Here is a 20,902-nt window from a genome sequence, read left to right on the forward strand (position 1 = left end):
CAGCCATGAGGCTTTGCAGATTCAGATAAACCCAATCATGTGTGCAAGCTGGTCAAGGCTCTGTATGGATTAAAGCAGGCCCCTAGGCCCTGGTATGAAAAGCTAAAGACTGCATTGTTGAGGAAAGGATTTGTTAATTCTATGGTTGATTCTAGCTTATTTTTCTTAAAGAATCACGAGGTAACAGTGTATATTTTGGTGTATGTGGATGATATATTGTTGACAGGCACTAGTTCCAAGTTCATTCAAGATTTAGTTGTTGATTTAAATGAAGAATTTGCATTGAAGCAGCTCGGAGAGTTAAGCTATTTTCTTGGACTGGAAAGCCATAAAACAGAGAAGGAGCTTATGTTATGCCAGACCAAATATGCACTAGATTTGTTGGAGAAAACAAGAACGGGAGAACCGCATCCTTGCTCTACTCCTATGGTAGTTGGAACAAAGTTGTTTGGTGGAGATAACGATCTGTTCGAAAACCCTTTTCTTTACAGGAGTATGGTTAGAGCTCTTCAATACATAGCCTTGACAAGACCAGATGTTGCTTTTGCTGTCAAAAAAGTTGAGTCAATTTCTGAAAGCACCAACTCAACTCCAATGGAGAGCCTACAAGAGAGTGTTAAGATATATCAAGGGAACTTTGTTTCATGGGTTGGTCAAGCCAGCGCCAATACTGAAAATTGAAGCATACTCGGATGCAGATTGGGTAGGAGATGTTGGAGACAGAAGAAGCACAAGTGGTTATGGTGTGTACTTTGGAGGGAATTTTGTGCAGTGGAGTTCAAGGAAGCAGAAGGTAGTATCTTTGTCTTCAACTGAGTCAGAATACAGGGCTTTGAGTCAAGTGTCGACTGAGATAGTGTGGCTGAAAAATTTATTGAATGAGTTGGGTGTGAACTATGTAAATAAAGCAATTGTTTGGTATGACAATGTAAGCGCAGGTCTGCTTGCATCAAATTCTGTTTTGCATAGTCGAACAAAGCATATAGAATTGAATATTCATTTTGTTAGGCTGCCAATGTACTTGCAGTGCAATATGTGCCTTCAGAGTTTCAGGCTGCTGATGTGCTTACTAAAGCAATATCTGTATCAAGGTTCTGTGAACTCAGAAAGAGGTTGACTGTACTGAAGTTAGAAAAAGGAAATCAGAAAGGAAAGGAGGTTGCAACAGAAGAGGGGAGAGTTTGAAGTACTGGCATTTTATTTTCAGGGAGGAGTATATGAGTTTGAAGTTTGGTATGAGTATGTGACCGCAGAGCTGCGACAATCTGATTGAAAACCTCCAGGCTGGAATCTTCTTGAACCAAAACAAACTGGCAAGTAACATCTTCAATATCATTTTTTTATATATTTGCACCAATTAATTTCAATACTAATAATCAATTAGTTGATGTTTTTACTGCAGAAATTTTGGGTTGACGGGCTTTTATGGGCTAACGCCTTCGACATTCATGCAAGGGGTCTCACAATCACTTGGGGAGACGATACACGCTACTGGAATTGGACTTACAAGCCAGACACACAAGGGTATTTATTTATCTTATATGTAACTACTGGTTATCTACTTTATTTTAGTTAAAGGAAGATTAATTAATGAAATAAATTATATTTTAGCAGTTGTCCATGTGTTAAAGTTGAGGTGGCTGAATTATTGAAGGTCTGCTGGCTTGACGTAAGCAAGAAATTCCCCGCCAAAAACCTCACTCCAGGGATGGTTTACCAAGTTTCGTTTGTGTTAATGATGAAGGACGGAGAATATGGATTTGCAAATCATCCAGTGAACTTTAAACTCGCCATTCCCAGTTACCATGAGACTATTGAACGCAATGAGGATCTGAGTACGTTGCCCAAAAACAAATGGACAAAGGTCCGAGTTGGCGAGTTCAGTACATCTGGCAATATGACTGGGGATTTGGAAATCTCAATGTTTGAACACAATTCCCAGTGGAAGAGTGGGATGATTGTCAATAAGATTGAAATCCGCCCAGTCCGTAGGCAGTGCCAGAACTGAGAAGGGGGATAATCAACGACGAGACATTTGCGAGAGTAAAAGTTACTAGATATTAAATAATTTAGTTGGCCTGTGTCTCATCGTGTACTTTCTCTTTATGACTTATATTGTAATAAATAAAACTATGAGACTTCACGTTTCCGATAATAATAAATAAAAGCAATAGTATCAGATTGCTTCATAAAAATGTCAGCATTCTTTTGTTCCAGTCGACTTTAAAATTTGATATAAGTTAACTTGAAAATTCATTATAAAAGAATAAATTTGGACACAAGGGAAGGAGAGACGAAAAAAACTAAATTTATTAAGAAAATTAACATTTGCTACAAAAATTTCACAGCAAAATCATACACATTCAAGTCAGTCTTGACTTAAGCCCGTATGTTATGTGATTTCTTTATGAACAATTGAAAATGAAATAAGTATGGTAGATTCATATTCATAATTTTATGTAAAATTTAATTTTATTGTGATTTTATATTGTTAGATTGTTTAATACTATTATTTCATATTGTTTCTATTGTTTAAAGTTGTTATAATATTGTTTAATGTTGTATTGATAGTTATAAAATACCAAAATTCAGGCTTAAAAAAATTTAAAACGAAGAGTAGGTGGGTGTTAATGCCAACGCCAACCCTCAGCATTAATGTCAACCCCTCGACCCCACTGAATTTATTTATTTTTTTGTTTTTTTATTGCACTCAATTTTTTTATTTTTTATGCTTATTTATTCTAATTTGGTGTTTGTGTGTGTATTATTTTCCTTGTCTTGATAGAGAATTGCATCAAAATTACAAATTGCCATTATCATTTTCTTCTGTTTTTTATTGGCTTGCCTTGATCAATATTTGTATGTCACTTGATGATATGATAGTTTAATATGTTGTAAATACGTATGTATGAAGCTTGATTGCATTGGTATTGCATTTGACGCTTAATTTGAAAAAATTGTAAAGTAGTACAATTTGGAGTTTTTATGTTTTTAGGTTTATATTTAGTCAGGATGGAAAAAGTTATATTTAAGATTTACTATGGAGGCCAATAGATTGAAGATAATTATAATGTGGCAAGATATGTTAGTGGGAATGAGAGAAGGATGTGTATTGGCACAAGTGTTGATTTTGAAAGATTTATTGCAAGAATTAGCTATCGTTTAAAACTCGATCAAAGTCAGTCAAATATGCACATATTTACCCTAAGTGATATAGATCCGATAAAGATTGTAAACAATGATGATGTGAAGTTTTTGATGGTTATAGCAAGAAGTTCACAAGGATATATAAAATTTATGTTATCAAGAGTCAAATTGACGGAAGAGATAATTAACAAGCTAAAGATGTTCATAAGGAAGAAAGGGAAAATCATCTGATAGATGAGTGGGCATTTCCACAAAGTTTTCAAGAGTGTTGTGTGATTCAATTTCTTTGATTTCTTTATGTATTTTTATGTGTAAGTGAATTCATTTCATGGTATTAGAGCATAAGCCAAATGGCAGGCTTAATAGCCTAAAAGTTTATAATGTTCCTAAATACAAGTGACAATATATCCAACTAAAAATTGACTAAGTCAAACGACGAGTCCAACAACCTAGGTGGTAGCACTTGAGAGGGGTTTGTTGGAGACTAAAAGTTCGACACTAATAAATAGAATATAAGAGAGTGGTATATAAGTGTCATGCATTGGACTTTAATACAAACTAATTGGTTTAGCCAATTGGTTTTGTGTAATTTGAGTTTCAATCTTCACACTTGTAAGCCCAATATATATTTTTAACATGGTATCGGAGCCTTTGACTTGCGTCAATGGCTAATTCATCATCTTTTTCTAGTTCTTTTGATACTCTTGAGTGTTCTATTAACTCTGGATCAACACAGATTTATGGTGCTTCGTTTGGAATAAACTTTCCAATGTCAAGTTTACAAGCAATTACTCAAAAGTTGAATAAGGAGAATTATCGCTATTGGAGAGCACAAGTGTCACATACTATTGGCACTTACGAATTAGAAGAACAACTTACAGGAATCTTGGAATGTCCTTTGCCATTTGTGAAGGTTCCAACTAATTCAAGAATGTCGTTCAAGCAATAAAACCCTCAGTATTAGGTTTGGAAAAGGTATGACAAGCTTCTGATAAGTTGGCTTCTTGTTTCAATGTCTGAATGTATGTTTAGTCATATCTCTAAATATGATAGTGCAAATGCTATTTGAAGAGTATTAGAGAAATACTTTGTGACTAAATCCAAAGTTAGAGTGGTAAAGCTCAAAAGTAATTTGCAAAGTTTAAAGAAAGGATCGCTAAGTGTGCATGAGTATGTAAAGAGAATGAAAAAGATAGTTAAGGCCTTAGGAGCTAATGGTCACCATGTGTCTAATAATGAGCCATTGAATTACATAATTGATGACCTTAGATCAGAGTTTGATCTTGTTGTGGTTCACTTCAATTCAAAATTGGACTCATCTATTGAAAATATAACACTTGTTTAAGCTAAGTTTCTGTTACATAAGTATAAGGAAAGACTTTATTGGAATTCTTATTGTTCACTAAATATGGTTGATGGTAATGTTAATATGGTTACAAAGTTTGGTGATAAAGAAAGCAATAACTAGAATGTGAAAAGAGATAATGGAGTTCAAAATATGAGTGTATTTTATGCTAATAGTCTCTCTATAAGAGCAAATTCTAGAAGTGTAAGTGGTGACAATACGTAAAATTTTCACAATAAAGGTAGAGGTAAAGGTTTTCCAAAACCAAAGGTGATATGTCAAGTATGTACTAAAGTTGGGCATACTGTATTGCAATGTTATCACAGGTTTGATATAACTTATGTTAGAGGTTCTAGAGGAATGATGCGAAGTTTTACTGGTGGAAGGGAAAAATTAGGAGTAGCATAAATAGAGTATATTGATGATATAGATGAAGGAGAGCCTAATTGTAACATCCCTCACTAAAAGTACTATCCACTAAAGGAGAAATTTTACGAATTAATATCCAAAGCGTCTATTTTTTTCTTTTAAAATACTTTAACATGAACGTATCACTAAAAGTGTTTAGAAATTATTTTAAGAAAACTAAAAATCTAGAAGCGAATAAAAGATGTATATACTCATGTGAAAACTTATTTGAAAGCATCTAAAAATGTAGAGTAATCATATACAACTGTACCATCATCTCAAAAAGTCAAAAATCAATAAGAATATGCGACTATATGCAGGTAATATAAACCAGAGATAACTTGTTCCAGTCGGATCTACTTACGTTGACCTGACCCTGCCTTACAGCTATCTCAATCACATGTACCTACAATCATTAAAGAAAATAAAGTGAGAGATAAGAACACTTAGTGAGGGGAAAAAATTAAGTAAACTATCTTCTTTTCTATTCTAACTCACTCTTGGGGCTCGACCTCATTTATAACCTCTATAGGAAATCGAGGGGATAATCTAGTTCATTCTTTACTATTTGGGTCATACTTTGTCCCATCTAGTATTTATTTGATACTTTTTGAAAGCTAACTATAGGGATTTGACACTTTTCTAAGCTCGAGCTCTCTTTTTCTTTCTCTCACTACACTATTTTTGAATCTAAATTGTGCTCTACTATGAGCAGACCCTATTATAGGTTTATGTCTTACTATAGACGTGCCCTATTATGGGCGGTGTAGTGTAAAGTGCCCCCTCATAATTCATAGCATGCATACGTGTCTTATATCTTACAAATCTTGCTTCCATCTAAATCTATTCATAATTTACTAGATCATACTCTTGGGATGACCTCTGAATTTTGAGCCCCAAATTCTTTTTCTTGTTTTTCTTTCTTTCCTTCTTCTTTTCTTTTTCTCTCATTTCTTTCCTTTCCTTTCCTTTCTTTTCTTTCTTTTCCTTTCCAACACCGTGAAATACTGTTTACAACCCTGTTCATTTGACAGGGCAGCCTTTTTTTTCATACAATTGCATAGTCCAAACAGTTTCTAATTCATACAAGCTATATATCGTTGAAAAGAGGATTCAAAGAGCTTTCCAACAAGCTATAATAACACTCATAATTCATTAAATAAGGCAATCAAAATATGAGATGAAATTAGTGACAAAAACTAACTCTTCTGTATATTTAGTAAAACAGTCCTTGTGATTCATATAATATTTAACAGTCCACATGATCCCAAATTCATACAAGCTATATATCACTAAAAAGAGAGTTCAAAGAGCTTTCCAATAAGCTATAATAGAACTTATAATTCATTAGATAAGATAGTCAAAATATGAGATGAAATCAATGGCAAAAACTATCTCCTCTGTTTATTTGGTAAAATCCTTATGGTTCATATAATATTTATCAGTCCAAATGATCTCTAATTAATACAAGCTATAATAGCACTCATGATTCATCAGATAAGACAACCAAAACATGAGACGAAGTCAGTAGTAAAACTATAAATATTATGCAACTTTCTGCCATGAACAAAATCACACACATAGACACCCCAAATGGAAAAATAACATTTCTCAACTTCTAAATCATCATTTATAACATAGATTCAAGGAAGCAAAAGCCTAAAACATGCAACATATCAAAGATGATACCCCTTACGTTATTTCAAGCTATTCTTTGTTAAATTGATTCCTTCCTTTTTGTCTTCCTTCTTTAGGCACCAAACTCACCTTAAATCAACATCAAACACACTAACATCTTTATAGAACATGTATCTAATATATTTATAAATATAGGCAAAGGGGAAAGAAAAAGATCTTTTGGTTACCAAAGCTTCCTTTTCTTTTCTTTCCTTATTTGTCTTCCACAACTCCTTCAAATCCTTTCTTTTTCTTCAAAAAAATAAAGAAAAAGCATGAAGAAGGTTGCCTTTTCTGGAAGGGATGGGAAAAGATGGAAAAGGAGACTTAAAATGCTTTCTTTTGTCTTTTCTCTCTTGAGATATGGATATATATCCATTTAAATGTATATACAACTTTATTTTATTTTATTTTTTTGTCCATATTATATATATATAAAAAAGAAAACACGCATACATGTGAATATATATATATTTAAAATTGGAAATATCCCAAAACAGGGTCAAAAGACATAAATGCCCTTGAAATATACCTGAGGGTATTACACTAATAATCCTATATCAACTTAATTTGCTTATGCTATTACACTATTGTTAGTCAGAATGTAGGCAATGCTACTAATGTAAATACCTTTGTAGAAGTAATGAAAAATTCCTAGTAAGCTCAAGGACTTATAGCCACTCCAAAAACAGTGAAAGATCTCAACTGGGGCGTGGATTCTGGAGCTACAGATCATGTTGCTTCCAGTGCCAATCAGTTTGCAAGTCATATGAACTATGATGGGAAACAACAGTTACAGGTTGGCAATGGAGAGTGTCTTCCAATTACTTATATAGGTTGTGTTTCCTTATCTTCTTGCAATTTCAATCGTTCCTTACACCTAAAGAATATACTTTGTGTGCCTAAGATTACTAAAAACCTATTGAGTATTTCTAAACTCACAAAAGACAACCATGTTATTGTGGAATTTAACTCTGAATATTGTTTTGTTAAGGACAAAGACAACAAGAGTATTCTGCTTCAAGGAGTGCTTAAAGATGGATTATATCAAACTAGTAAATCATTCTCCAAGTGTTGACTATGCTGCCCATGTTCATACAAGTTCTGTTTCTAGTCAAGGGAATAAATGTGTTGATTTTTGTATTTTAAATTCTAGTGTGTATCTTAGTAACAGTAGTAGCTTTGATATGTGGCACAAAAGACTTGGCCATCCAGGTAGACAAGTTGTGCAGAATGTTCTTAGGTTGGGAAATATTACTTTTAGACTGCATAATAAAAGTTTTGTTTGTGTTGATTGTCAATATGGTAAAAGGCATCAATCTACATTTCCTACATCAAACACTAGAGCTTCACAGATGTTAGAGTTGATTCACACAAATATTTGGGGTCCATCACCATATACGCCAATGGAGGGCTATAGTTACTACATACACTTTATAGATGATTACTCAAGGTTTACTTGGATTTTTCCTTTAAAAGCTAAATTAGAAGCCTTAGGTGTCTTTGCCAAATTTCAAAGCTTGTTGAAAGGTAGTTTGAGAAAAAAATTAAGACAGTGCAAAGTGATTGGGGAGAAGAATATAAAAGTTTCGCTCCATATTTAGAGAGTGAAGGCATTAAATTTAGACATCCTCACCTTTCTATGCATCAACAAAATGGTGGGGCTGAGAGAAAGCATAGACATATTGTAGAAATGGGGTTAGTATTGTTTTCACAATCTGGCATGAATTTGAAGTATTGGTGGTTAGCTTTTCAGGTAGCTGTTTATTTGATCAATAGGTTACCCACTGAGGTATCAAGCAATGAGTCTCCCTATCAGGTTCTCTTTCAGAACAATCCTGAATACTCAAGTCTAAAGGTCTTAGAGTGCTTGTGTTTTCCTTATCTAAGGCCCCATAATATGCATAAGTTTAGTTTTCATACTAGGAAGTGTGTGTTTATAGGATATAGTTTAGCTTATAAAGGGTATAGATGCATGGATGTAGAGGGAAGAGTGTATATTGTACCAAATGTTACTTTTGAAGAATAAGTGTTCCCTTTCAAGACTGATGAGAGTTTTTACAAGTTAAATGAGTCAAGTTTGATCACTAGTGAAAATGATATGGATTTGGTCAATAGTTGTTACATTCCAAGGCAACATAATCAACATGCTAGAGAAAGTAAAGTTGATATAAATCACTCTGATGCTTCAAAAGGTAGCACAACTCTAGGTGATTCTCAGTTCACCATAACCTGTCCTGATAAACATATATCTAACTTTGAGAATTTTACACAACCTGTACAATGTGAACCATTACAAGTAAACCATTTGTCTGAATCCACCAATAATTCCTCTGATCACATGTCCAGTTCTATCCTAACCCCTCAAACATTGAAAAATCCTGATGCTTATCCTGGAATCAACCTCGAAGTTGTATTACCTGAAATGGTTCAGACTAATTGCGCTGCTGAAATTGGTGGGAACAAGATGGTAATGCCTAGTCATCCAATGGTGACCAGGTCAAAGACAGGTTCTCCAAAGCCTAAGGTGTTTGTGAATAATATGGTGAGAGGAAGTATTAAGGAACCAACCTCAGTTGAAAAGCCATTAGTGATGAATGGTCGTATAATGCAATGAAGAAAGAGTTTCAGGCCTTGAAGAGGAATCAAACTTGGGAGTTGGTACCATTTTCTAAAAGAGATGAGTGTTGTGGATCATAAGTGGGTGCATATGATAAAGTTGAATGCAGATGGCACTTTGCAAAAATTGAAAGCAAGGCTGGTGGCTAAGGGTTTTAACAGGTTCCAGGAATTGATTATGCTGAAACGTTTAGTCAAGTGGTGAAACATTTTACTATAAGAGTAATGTTTGTTTTGGCAGTCACTTTTGGCTTGCATGTCCACCAAATTGACGTGAATAATGCTTTCCTGAATGGAGAATTGAAAGAGGAAGTTTACATGACACAGCCATAAGGCTTTGTAGATTCAGATAAACCCAATCATGTGTGCAAGCTGGTCAAGGCTCTGTATGGATTAAAGCAGGCCCCTAGGCCCTGGTCTGAAAAGCTAAAGACTGCATTGTTGAGGAAAGGATTTGTTAATTCTACGGTTGATTCTAGCTTATTTTTCTTAAAGAATCATGAGGTAACAGTGTATATTTTGGTGTATGTGGATGATACATTGTTGACAGGCACTAGTTCCAAGTGTATTCAAGATTTAGTTGATTTAAATGAAGAATTCGCATTGAAGCAGCTCGGAGAGTTAAACTATTTTCTTGGACTGGAAAGTCATAAAACAGAGAAGGAGCTTATGTTATGCCAGACCAAATATGCACTAGATTTGTTGGAGAAAACAAGAATGGGAGAAGCACATCCTTGCTCTACTCCTATGGTAGCTGGAACAAAGTTGTATGGTGGAGATAACGATCTGTTCGAAAACCCTTTTCTTTACAGGAGTACGGTTAGAGCTCTTCAATACATAACCTTGACAAGACCAGATGCTGCTTTTGCTGTCAAAAAGTTGAGTCAATTTCTGAAAGCACCAACTGAACTCCAATGGAGACCCTACAAGAGAGTGTTAAGATATATCAAGGGAACTTTGTTTCAGGGGTTGTTCAAGCCAGCGCCAATACTGAAAATTGAAGCATACTCGGATGCAGATTGGGTAGGAGATGTTGGAGACAGAAGAAGCACAAGTGGTTATGGTGTGTACTTTGGAGGGAATTTTGTGCAGTGGAGTTCAAGGAGGCAGAAGGTAGTATCTTTGTCTTCAACTGAGTCAGAATACAGGGCTTTGAGTCAAGTGTCGACTGAGATAGTGTGGCTGAAAAATTTATTGAATGAGTTCGGTGTGAACTATGTAAATATAGCAATTAAGCCCGTCAACAGTCTTAACAGTCTAAAAGTTTAAAATGTTCTTGAATAGAAGTAACAATATACCCAACCAAAAACTAACTGAGCCAAATGACGAGTCTAATAATCTAGGTGGTTGCCCTTAAGTAGGGGTGTTAGAGATTAAAAGTCCGACACTAATAAATAGAATATAAGAGAATGATATATAAGTGTTGTGGATTGGACTTTATTACAAACCAATTGGTTTTGTATAATTTGGGTTTCAATATTCACACTTATAAGCGTAATATATATTTTTAACATGGTATCAGAGCCTCTGACTTGCGTCAATGGCTAATTCATCATCTTTCTCTAGTTCTTTTGTTACTCCTGAGTGTTCTATTAACTTTGGATCAACACAGAGTTATGGCGCTTCATTTGGAATAAACTTTCCAATGTCAAGTTTACAACCAATTACTCTAAAGTTAAGTAAGGAGAATTATCGCTATTGGAGAGCGTAAGTGTTTCATATTATTGGCGCTTACGAATTAGAAGAACAACTTACAAGAATCTTGGAGTGTCCTTTGCCATTTGTGAAGGTTCCAACTGATTCAGGAATGTCGTTCAAGCAATAAAACCCTCAGTATTAGGTTTAGAAAAGGTATGAAAAGCTTATGATAAGTTGGCTTCTTGCTTCAATTTCTAAATGTATGTTTAGTCATATCTCTAAATATGTGCAAATGCTATTTGGAGAGTATTAGAGGAATACTTTGTGACTGAATCCAAAGTTAGAGTAGTAAAGCTCAAAAGTAATTCGCAAAGTTTAAAGAAAGGATCGCTAAATGTGCATGAGTATGTTAAGAGAATGAAAGAGACAGTTAAGGCCTTAGGAGCCATTGGTCAACATGTGTCTGATAAGGAGCCATTGAATTACATAATTGATGGCCTTGGATCAGAGTTTGATCCTGTTGTGATTCACATCAGTTCAAAATTGGACTCATCTACTGAAAATATAACACTTGTTGAAGCTAAGTTTCTGTTACAGAAGTATAAGGAGAGACTTTACTGGAATTCTTGTTATTCACTAAATATGGTTTATGGTAATGTTAATATGGTTACAAAGTTTGGTGATAAAGAGAGTAACAACTGGAATGTGAAAGGAGATAATGGAGTTCAAAATATGAGTGTATTCTATGCTAACAGTCTCTCTACAAGAGCAAATTCTAGAAGTGTAAGTGCTGAGAATGTGCAAAATTTTCACAATAGAGGTAGAGGTTAAAGGTTTTCCAAAACCAAAGGTGATATGTCAAGTATGTACTAAAGTTGGGCACACTACATTGCAATGTTATCACAGGTTTGATATAATCTATATCGGAGGTTCTAGAGGAAAGATGCGAAGTTTTACTAATGGAAGGGAAAAAGCAGGAGCAGGAGTAATGGATTATACTGATGATATAGATGAAGGGGAGCTTAATAATCTTATATCAGCTCAATTTGCTTATGCTATTACACCTAATGTTGGTCAAAATGTAGGCAGTGCTACTAATGCAAATACCTCTATAGAACTAATGAAAATTTCCTAGCGAGCTCAAGGACTTATAGCCACTCCAAAAACAGTAAAAGATCTCAACTGGTACATGGATTCTGGAGCTACAGATCATGTTGCTTCCAGTGTCAGTCAACTTGCAAGTCATATGAACTATGATGGGAAACAACAGTTACAGGTTGGCAATGGAGAGTGTCTTCCAATTACTTATACAGGTTGTGTTTCCTTATCTTCTTGCAATTTCAATCGTTCCATACACCTAAAGAATATACTTTGTGTGCCTAAGATTACTAAAAACCTATTGAGTATTTATAAACTCACAAAAGACAACCATGTTACTGAGGAATTTAACTCTGAATATTGTTTTGTTAAGGACAAAGACACCAAGAGTATTCTGCTTCAAGGAGTGCTTAGAGATGGATTATATCAACTAGTAAATCATTCTCCAAGTGCTGACTGTGCTGCCCATGTTCATACAAGTTCTGTTTCTAGTCAAAGGAATAAATATGTTGAATTTTCTGTTTTCAATTCCAGTGTGTATCCTAGTAAAAGTAGTAGCTTTGATATTTGACACAAAAGACCCGGTCATCCAGGTAGACAAGTTGTGCAGAATGTTCTTAGGTTGGGAAATAATACTTTTAGACTGTATAATAAAAATTTTGTTTGTGTTGATTGTCAGTATGGTAAAAGGCATCAATCTACATTTCCTACATCAAATACTAGAGCTTCACAGGTTTTAGAGTTGATTCACACAAATATTTGGGGTCCATCACCATATACATCAATGGAGGGCTATAGGTACTACATACACCTTGTAGATGATTACTCAAGGTTTACCTGGATTTTTCCTTTAAAAGCTAAATTAGAAGCCTTAGGTGTCTTTGCCAAATTTCAAAAGCTTGTTGAAAGGTAGTTTGAGAAAAAAATTAAGACAGTGCAAAGTGATTGGGGAAAAGAATATAAGAGTTTCACTCCATATTTTGAGACTGAAGGCATTAAATTTAGACATCCTTGCCTTTATATGCATCAACAAAATGGTCGGGCTGAGAGAAAGCGTAGACATATTGTAGAAAAGGGGTTATTATTGTTGTCACAATCTTGAATGAATTTGAAGTATTGGTGGTTAGATTTTCAGGTAGCTGTTTATTTGATCAATAGGTTACGCACTGAGGTATTAAGCAATGAGTCTCCCTATCAGGTTCTCTTCCAGAACAATCCAGAATACTCAAGTCTAAAGGTCTTAGGGTGTTTGTGTTTTCCTTTTCTAAGGCCCCATAATAAGCATAAGTTTAGTTTTCATACTAGGAAGTGTGTGTTTATAAGATATAGTTTAGCTCATAAAGGGTATAGATGCATGGATGCAGTGGGAAGAGTGTATATTGTACCAAATGTTACTTTTGAAGAATAAGTGTTCCTTTTTAAGACTGATGAGAGTTTTTACAAGTTAAATGAGTCAAGTTTGAGCACTAGTGAAAATGATATGGATTTGGTCAATAGTTGTTACATTCCAAGGCAGCATAATCAACATGCTAGAGAAAGTAAAGTTGATATAAATCACTCTGATGCTTCAAAAGGTAGCACAACTCTAGGTGATTCTCAGTTCACCATAACCTGTCCTGATAAAAATATATCTAACTTTGAGAATTTTACACAACCTGTACAATGTGAGCCATTACAAGTAAACCATTTGTCTGAACCCACCAATAATTCCTCTGATCACATGTCCAAATATCTTAACCCCTCAAACATTGAAAAATCCTGATGCTTATCCTGGAATCAACCTTGAAGTTGTATTACCTGAAATGGTTCTGACTAATCGAGCTACTGAAATTGGTGGGAACAAAATGGTAATGTCTAGTCATCCAATGGTGACCAGGTCAAAGACAGGTTCTCCAAGGCCTAAGGTGTTTGTGAATAATATGGTGAGAGGAAGTATTAAAGAACCAACCTCAGTTGCAAAAGCCATTAGTGATGAACGGTCGTATAATGCAATGAAGAAGGATTTTCAGGCCTTGAAGAGGAATCAAACTTGGGAGTTGGTACCATTTTCTAAAAGAGATGAGTGTTGTGGATCATAAGTGGCTGCATAAGATAAAGTTGAATGCAGATGGCACTTTGCAAAAATTGAAAGCAATGCCGGCGGCTAAGGGGTTTCAGCAGGTTCCAGGAATTGATTATGCTGAAACGTTTAGTCAAGTGGTGAAACATTTTACTATAAGAGTAATGTTGGTTTTGGCAGTCACTTTTGGCTGGCATATCCACCAAACTGACGTGAATAATGCTTTCTTGAATGGAGAATTGAAAGAAGAAGTTTACATGACACAGCCATAAGGCTTTGTAGATTCAGATAAAACCAATCATGTGTGCAAGCTGGTCAAGGCTCTGTATGGATCAAAGCAGGCCCCTAGGCCCTGGTATGATAAGCTAAAGACTGCATTGTTGAGGAAAGGATTTGTTAATTCTACGGTTGATTCTAGCTTATTTTTATTAAAGAATCATAAGGTAACAGTGTATATTTTGGTGTATGTGGATGATATATTGTTGACAGGCACTAGGTCCAAGTTCATTCAAGATTTAGTTGTTGATTTAAATGAAGAATTTGCATTGAAGCAGCTCAGAGAGTTAAGCTATTTTCTTGGACTGGAAAGTCATAAAACAGAGAAGGAGCTTCTGTTATGCCAGACCAAATATGCACTAAATTTGTTGGAGAAAACAAGAATGGGAGAAGCACATCCTTGCTCTACTCCTATGGTAGTTGGAGCAAAGTTGTATGGTGGAGATAACGATCTGTTCGAAAACCCTTTTCTTTACGGGAGTACGGTTAGAGCTCTTCAATACATAACCTTGACAAGACCAGAGGCTGCCTTTGCTGTCAAAAAGTTTAGTCAATTTCTGAAAGCACCAACTCAACTCCAATGCAGAGCCTACAAGTGTGTGTTAAGATATGTCAAGGGAACTTTGTTTCATGGGTTGTTCAAGCCAGCGCCAATATTGAAAATTGAAGCATACTCGGATGCGGATTGGGTAGGAGATGTTGGAGAAAGAAGAAGCACAGGTGGTTATGGTGTGTACTTTGGAGGGAATTTTGCGGAGTGGAGTTCAAGGAGGCAGAAGGTAGTATCTTTGTCTTCAACTGAGTCAGAATACAGGGCTTTGAGTCAAGTGTCGACTGAGATAGTGTGGCTGAAAAATTTATTGAATGAGTTCGGTGTGAACTATGTAAATATAGCAATTGTTCGGTATGACAATGTAAGCGCAGGTCTGCTTGCATCAAATTCTGTTTTGCATAACCGAATAAAGCATATAGAACTGAATATTCATTTTGTTAGAAGTCAGGTTGCTGCCAATGTACTTGCAGTGCAATATGTGCCTTCAGAGTTTCAGGCTGCTGATGTGCTTACTAAAGAAATATCTGTATCAAGGTTCTGTGAACTGAGAAAGAGGTTGAATGTACTGAAGTTAGAAAAAGGAAATGAGAAAGGAAAGGAGGTTGCAACAGAAGAAGGGAGAGTTTGAAGTACTGGTATTTTAGTTTCAGGGAGGAGTATGAGTTTGAAGTTTGGTATGGGTATGTGACTGCAGAGCTGATAGTTAGAAGAAGGAAGAGTTCAAAGTACTAGTGTTGTGCTGCAGGGAGAAGTATATGAGTTCAAAGTATGGCATGAGTGTGTGATGATTAGAGGCGATTAAAAGTGGTATAATAAAGTCAGCATGCTTAAATCAAGACAGAATTCTGAAGAATTTGTCTTGAGGGAGGATGTTAAGCATACTGACTGAATGGAAGCAGGTTACGGCTGAAAGAAAAGGCCATAACAGAAGGAGGGTGACTTAACGGATTATTAAGTGGAAGTTGACAAAACGGTGCATAGAGAATAAGTAGAGCGACGTCGTTTTTGGAAACAAAAGAATTGAAACAGGAAGAAAGTTCATTTACTCGACTTAAGGGTCCTGTTCATCGTCTGTTTCTGGAGAGTTCTGAGCTTCTTTGATTTCTTTGTGTACTTTTATGTGTGAGTGAATTCGTTTCACTTATAATGGACTGTGAATCCCTTTTTCCGAAGGAATAAAGAAATAATGTTTGTCTTATTATAGAATAATTTATGATATAGGCAATTACTTTAGGTCTAGACGATAACATAGTAGCTTTCGTGATAAAATAAAACTACTTTTGTGACTCTGAAATCGGATATTTCACTCTAAAGTTCCAAATAGACATTTCAGTAGCACAAATTTATAATTCATATAAAGAATTTGGGTTAGTGACATATTGTCACAATACTTTCTTTTCTTCTCTAAGAATTTTCATACAGGTGTACAGAGGCAATATTGGACGGTGCATAGCTAATGTTATCTGGAGGTAGGAGATAAGAGAATCCCAATTATCCTTTTGAAAAGCAAAGCGAACAGATTCTAATGAAAAAAAAAAAGAAAAATGTAATTAATTTGATCATCTCAGCCTATAAATTCTAGGTCTGCATGGCAAACGAACATCATCAGTAAGATTTACTTGGAATTTTGAAGAGAAAAGTGATCAGGAGATGGCTTCAGCTCAAGTTCAGCTCCCACACAACCTCCATGCCATTCTGAAAGAGGGAGACTCCCAGATTGACGCCTCCTGCGACAATCTGATTGAAAACCTCCAGGCTGGAATCTTCTTGAACCAAAACAAACTGGCAAGTAACATCTTCAATATCATTTTTATATATATTTGTACCAATTAATTTCAATACTAATAATCAATTATTTGATGTTTTTACTGCAGAAGTTTTGGGTTGACAGACTTTTGTGGGCTAACGCCTTCGACATTCATGCAAGGGATCTCACAATCGCTTGGGGAGACGATCCACGCTACTGGAATTGGACTTATATGCTAGACAAACAAGGGTATTTATATATCTTATATGTAACTGTTGGTTATCTACTTTATTTTAGTTAAAGGAAGATTAATTAATGAAATAAATTATATTTTAGCAGTTGTACTTGTGTTCAAGTTGAGGTGGCTGAATTATTGAAGGTCTGTTGGCTTGACGTAAGAGGGAAATTCCCTGCCAAAAACCTCACTCCAGGGATGGTTTACCAAGTTTCGTTTGTGTTAATGATGAAGGACGGAGAATATGGATTTGCAAATCATCCAGTGAACTTTAAACTCGCCATTCCCAGTTACCATGAGACTATTGAACGCAAAGAGGATCTGAGTACGTTGCCTAAAAACAAATGGACAAAGGTCCGAGTTGGCGAGTTCACTACATCTTGCAATATGACTGGCAATTTGGAAATCTCAATGTTTGAACACAATTCCCAGTGGAAGAGTGGAATGATTGTCAATGAGATCGAAATCCGCCCAGTGCGTAGGCAGTGCCAGAACTGAGAAGCGGTAGGGCTGGATTCGAGCCGAGCCAGTTCGGGCTCGAACTCGGCTCGGCTCGGTTCGAGCCCGAAACGAGCCGGGCTCAGCTCGGCTCGATCGAGCTCGAGCCGAGCCCGAGCTGGCTCGGTATATTTTTTTAAAAATTTTTTTATACAAAACGGCATCGTTTTGATTTTTATATATATACAAAACGGTGTCGTTTTGATATAAAAAATGAGCCGAGCCGAGCCGAACTGAAAACGAGCCGAACTCGAGCCGAGCCGAATTCGGCTCGAGTCGAGCTCGAGCCGGCCCTCAAAAAGCCGAGCCGAGCCCGAGCTGGCTGCGAGCCGAGCTCGGCTCGGCTCGAATCCAGCCCTAAGAAGCGGGATAATCAACGATGAGCCATTTGCGAGACTAAAAGTTACTAGATATTAAATAAATAATTTAGTTGGACTGTGTCTCATCGTGTACTTTCTCTTTATGACTTATATTGTAACAAATAAAACTATGAGACTTCACGTTTCCGATAATAATAAATAAAAGCAATAGTATCAGATTGCTTCATAAAAATGTCAACATTCTTTTTCTCCAGGCGACTTTGAAATTTGATTTAAGTTAACTCGAAAATTCATTAATTTAAAGGTGGAGTCAATCCAAATTGAACCAAATTAAACCTGAAGTTAGTTTGAGCTTGAACTGAAGCCATGATACTCACTTCAAACTCAAGTTTGAGTTCATTCGAGTTACTATATTATATCACCACAAGGTGGCCGACAAAGAAAACAATATCGTCGGTAAAAGTGTCCAAAATTATCCAATAACTGAATTGATTTATAAATCAAAAAATGAATCAAAAAATAAATTATTTAAAAAATTAATTTGGATATTAGTTAAAAAATATAGAAAAAACTGATTTTTTTGTTCGGTTACTGGTTTGTTTATTTTTTAATTTCATTTTGTTAAAATATCCTTGTTTGTACTGTGGATCATTTTGTTAAAAACCGGAAATGAATATTGCAGCTTATTAAAATCAAAATTTTGCCTTATGCTTCCTAAGTTTAGAAAAATTCCCTCTTTTTTCATCATCCACGATTAGGAAGATGCATTATCTTGATTTTATTAAACTTGCAATCGTGTAGACATTTATTCTTATCGTTTGTAATCGTGTAGACTTTGAATTATGTGTATCCTCAATTTTCTTATCGCTTGTAATGCTCTCTCTCTCATTTTTTTTTTTTTTTAAATATGAACTAAGTATAAAATCAGTAGAGGAAGTAGCATGCTTCTTCGTTTATTTGAAATTTCATTGAGAGAGTTTAGATGGATTCCGTCAGTGCTCTACATCACAAATTCTACGCATAATTTCTTGAAGGCTTTATTACTCTTTCATACATTTTAAAGTAATTACAGAATTGAGTGAATAACCTCACTATACTAATCAAATGTATGTTAATATCTTCTTTATCATCCAAATGAGCAACAAGTCATGTATGCTTTAACTAAAAATGTAATTATTATTGCAGTTATATAAGAAAAGGAAAGAGATAATCTTGAGGATGATACTACGAAAATAAAAAAAAAAAACTTTAGGTAAATATTTAATTTTATCTTAAACCTTTAATGTAACGTAAAATTATAACTAACATATTCTTATTTATAACTAGTCCAAGTTATAATTAGAGTATTTTTATGACTACATCAAGGTTATTCCTATATGGAGCATAACTATATATAGAGTGTAACTATAAAGAGGTTAACTATATATTTGATTTTTATACTATGGAGTGATTTGTATTTCAATAAAATTTATAGCATTCTATTTTAAATTAAATTTATAGCAATAAATATTGATTTTTTACTAAATGACACTTTAGTGAGGGCTAGATTCGAGCTCGTTCAAACTCGAATCTAAGATAATGCATATAATGACTAACTTTAACATCCTTTTATTATAAAGGATGAATCAGATTTTTAACAGACTAAATTAGATTCTCGACTATGCTTAAACCAAGTTGTCTTATAGAAGAATCATTCATGAATTTTCTTCAATAATATGCATTACACAAAAAGAAAATTTAAAGAATCAGAGATTAGCAAAACTGGTAGAGTATCAAAATTTTCATGCAAAATATCTGAATTGGAGTCTTTGCTACACTTGTGAAATTAAAATTAAACTGATAGTAAAAACAGAATATATATTACTTTCTCTGGTTTTCAATCTACCATACTTGTACCTTTTATGATAGGATCCAAATTCTCTCATCTGGAAAACTCATGTTAAAATATTTTTTTATGATTGTTCCTTTTTTTTTTTTCAATTCCCGTACTAGATATCAATTCATATATTTGAGATAAATGTTTTTTGTCCCCTCAAGAATATTAATTATTCTTTCTTGATATGTAAATATTTTATATTACATATATGATAATGATGGTCTGCAATATTATTATATATAAAAATTATTCATATTGTAAATAAATAAAAATGAATGGACTCCTGTAAACTAATATATGGAATAACCAAGAGTTTCCCTTTATAAAATCTTAGCTTGTCAAAACTCCAGCCCGTAAATTTGTTATTGCATCTAAGCTAATATATATCATCCCATCAAGTGGAGGTAGATTTCATCTAAGCTGACTTAGTTCAAATTTTTTTATCTTATAATATTGTTCATCTTGTCGATCATACTATTTTTACTCATCTAACATTAATGTTCACATTGTACATTAATTTGAACAAGCGTAAATTGAATGTTATAGATTCAATTTGAGCTCAAACTGGTCCAGACTCTGTTTAGATCCACCTCTACCATCAAACAATTTATCCAAAGTGATATGATATTTCATGTGTAATTCGACAAATGTGTAACAATACACACTCTAAACCCAACAGAGTGGAAATTGCATATAGAGTTTAACCTAACTTCACCATCATATTATCGTATCGATTTTAAGCTGAAATGTGAGGTGCTTGAGCTCAGTTAGTTCAATCAAACAGTGTCCAAGCCTAAACCTAGGTGAGATCATGCCCACCCAAAAGCTTATCCAACTATTACTATCAAAGCGACATGATATTTCATGTGGTTCAACAAATGAGTAACAATACACGCTGTAAACCTATTAAGAGTGATAATTACATGGGTTTAGCCTAACTTCACCATCATATCAAGGTATCGATTTTAATCTGAAATGCGAGGTGCTCAAGCTCAGCCAGTTTAATCAAACAACTATCCAAGTTTGAACCAGCTCAGATCACACCCACCCAAGTTCTAAAAATTAGAAAGAATATCACAAATTTATATTGTTCAAGGGTTAACATTAACCCTCAACAACCCATAAAATTAAATGTAACAAAAGGATTAACATAAACAATGCAGAAAAATGCAACAAAACTATTTGGAAGCCACTCTGTTAGAGCTAGGTTTCGATCGTGGCTCATGGGCCCACCACGCTTCCGCTGCGACACTCTAATGGTTGCTCTTTGATTTATAAAGTTAATCCATGCAGTAATCCTAAACTATTATTAAATTGTTTAATATTGTGATTCTACAAAGTATTAGTATGCGCGCATAAGGTATTTTCATGCTTGAAGTTTCTCTTTTTTCTTTTGGTAAAAGGAA

General features: G+C 34.8%; 1 protein-coding gene across 2 annotated transcripts; it reads left to right on the top strand.

Annotated features, from left to right (window-relative positions):
* The first annotated feature begins 16,408 nt into the window (after window positions 1-16,408).
* Window positions 16,409-17,315, top strand: LOC123218365 (protein PHLOEM PROTEIN 2-LIKE A1-like). 2 transcript variants are annotated; one of them, XM_044639810.1, is made up of 3 exons: window positions 16,409-16,605; window positions 16,695-16,816; window positions 16,904-17,315. In XM_044639810.1, exons 1-3 carry the CDS (start codon window positions 16,471-16,473, stop codon window positions 17,298-17,300), a joined length of 654 nt encoding a protein of 217 aa, XP_044495745.1. In that variant the 5' UTR covers window positions 16,409-16,470; the 3' UTR covers window positions 17,301-17,315. The 2 variants fall into 2 exon arrangements, with proteins under 2 accessions (XP_044495745.1, XP_044495746.1); XM_044639811.1 differs by having other exon boundaries at window positions 16,907-17,315.
* The last annotated feature ends 3,587 nt before the right edge of the window (window positions 17,316-20,902 follow it).

The sequence above is a fragment of the Mangifera indica genome, chromosome 6, assembly GCF_011075055.1.
Source record: "Mangifera indica cultivar Alphonso chromosome 6, CATAS_Mindica_2.1, whole genome shotgun sequence".
Classification (NCBI taxonomy): Eukaryota; Viridiplantae; Streptophyta; class Magnoliopsida; order Sapindales; family Anacardiaceae; genus Mangifera; species Mangifera indica.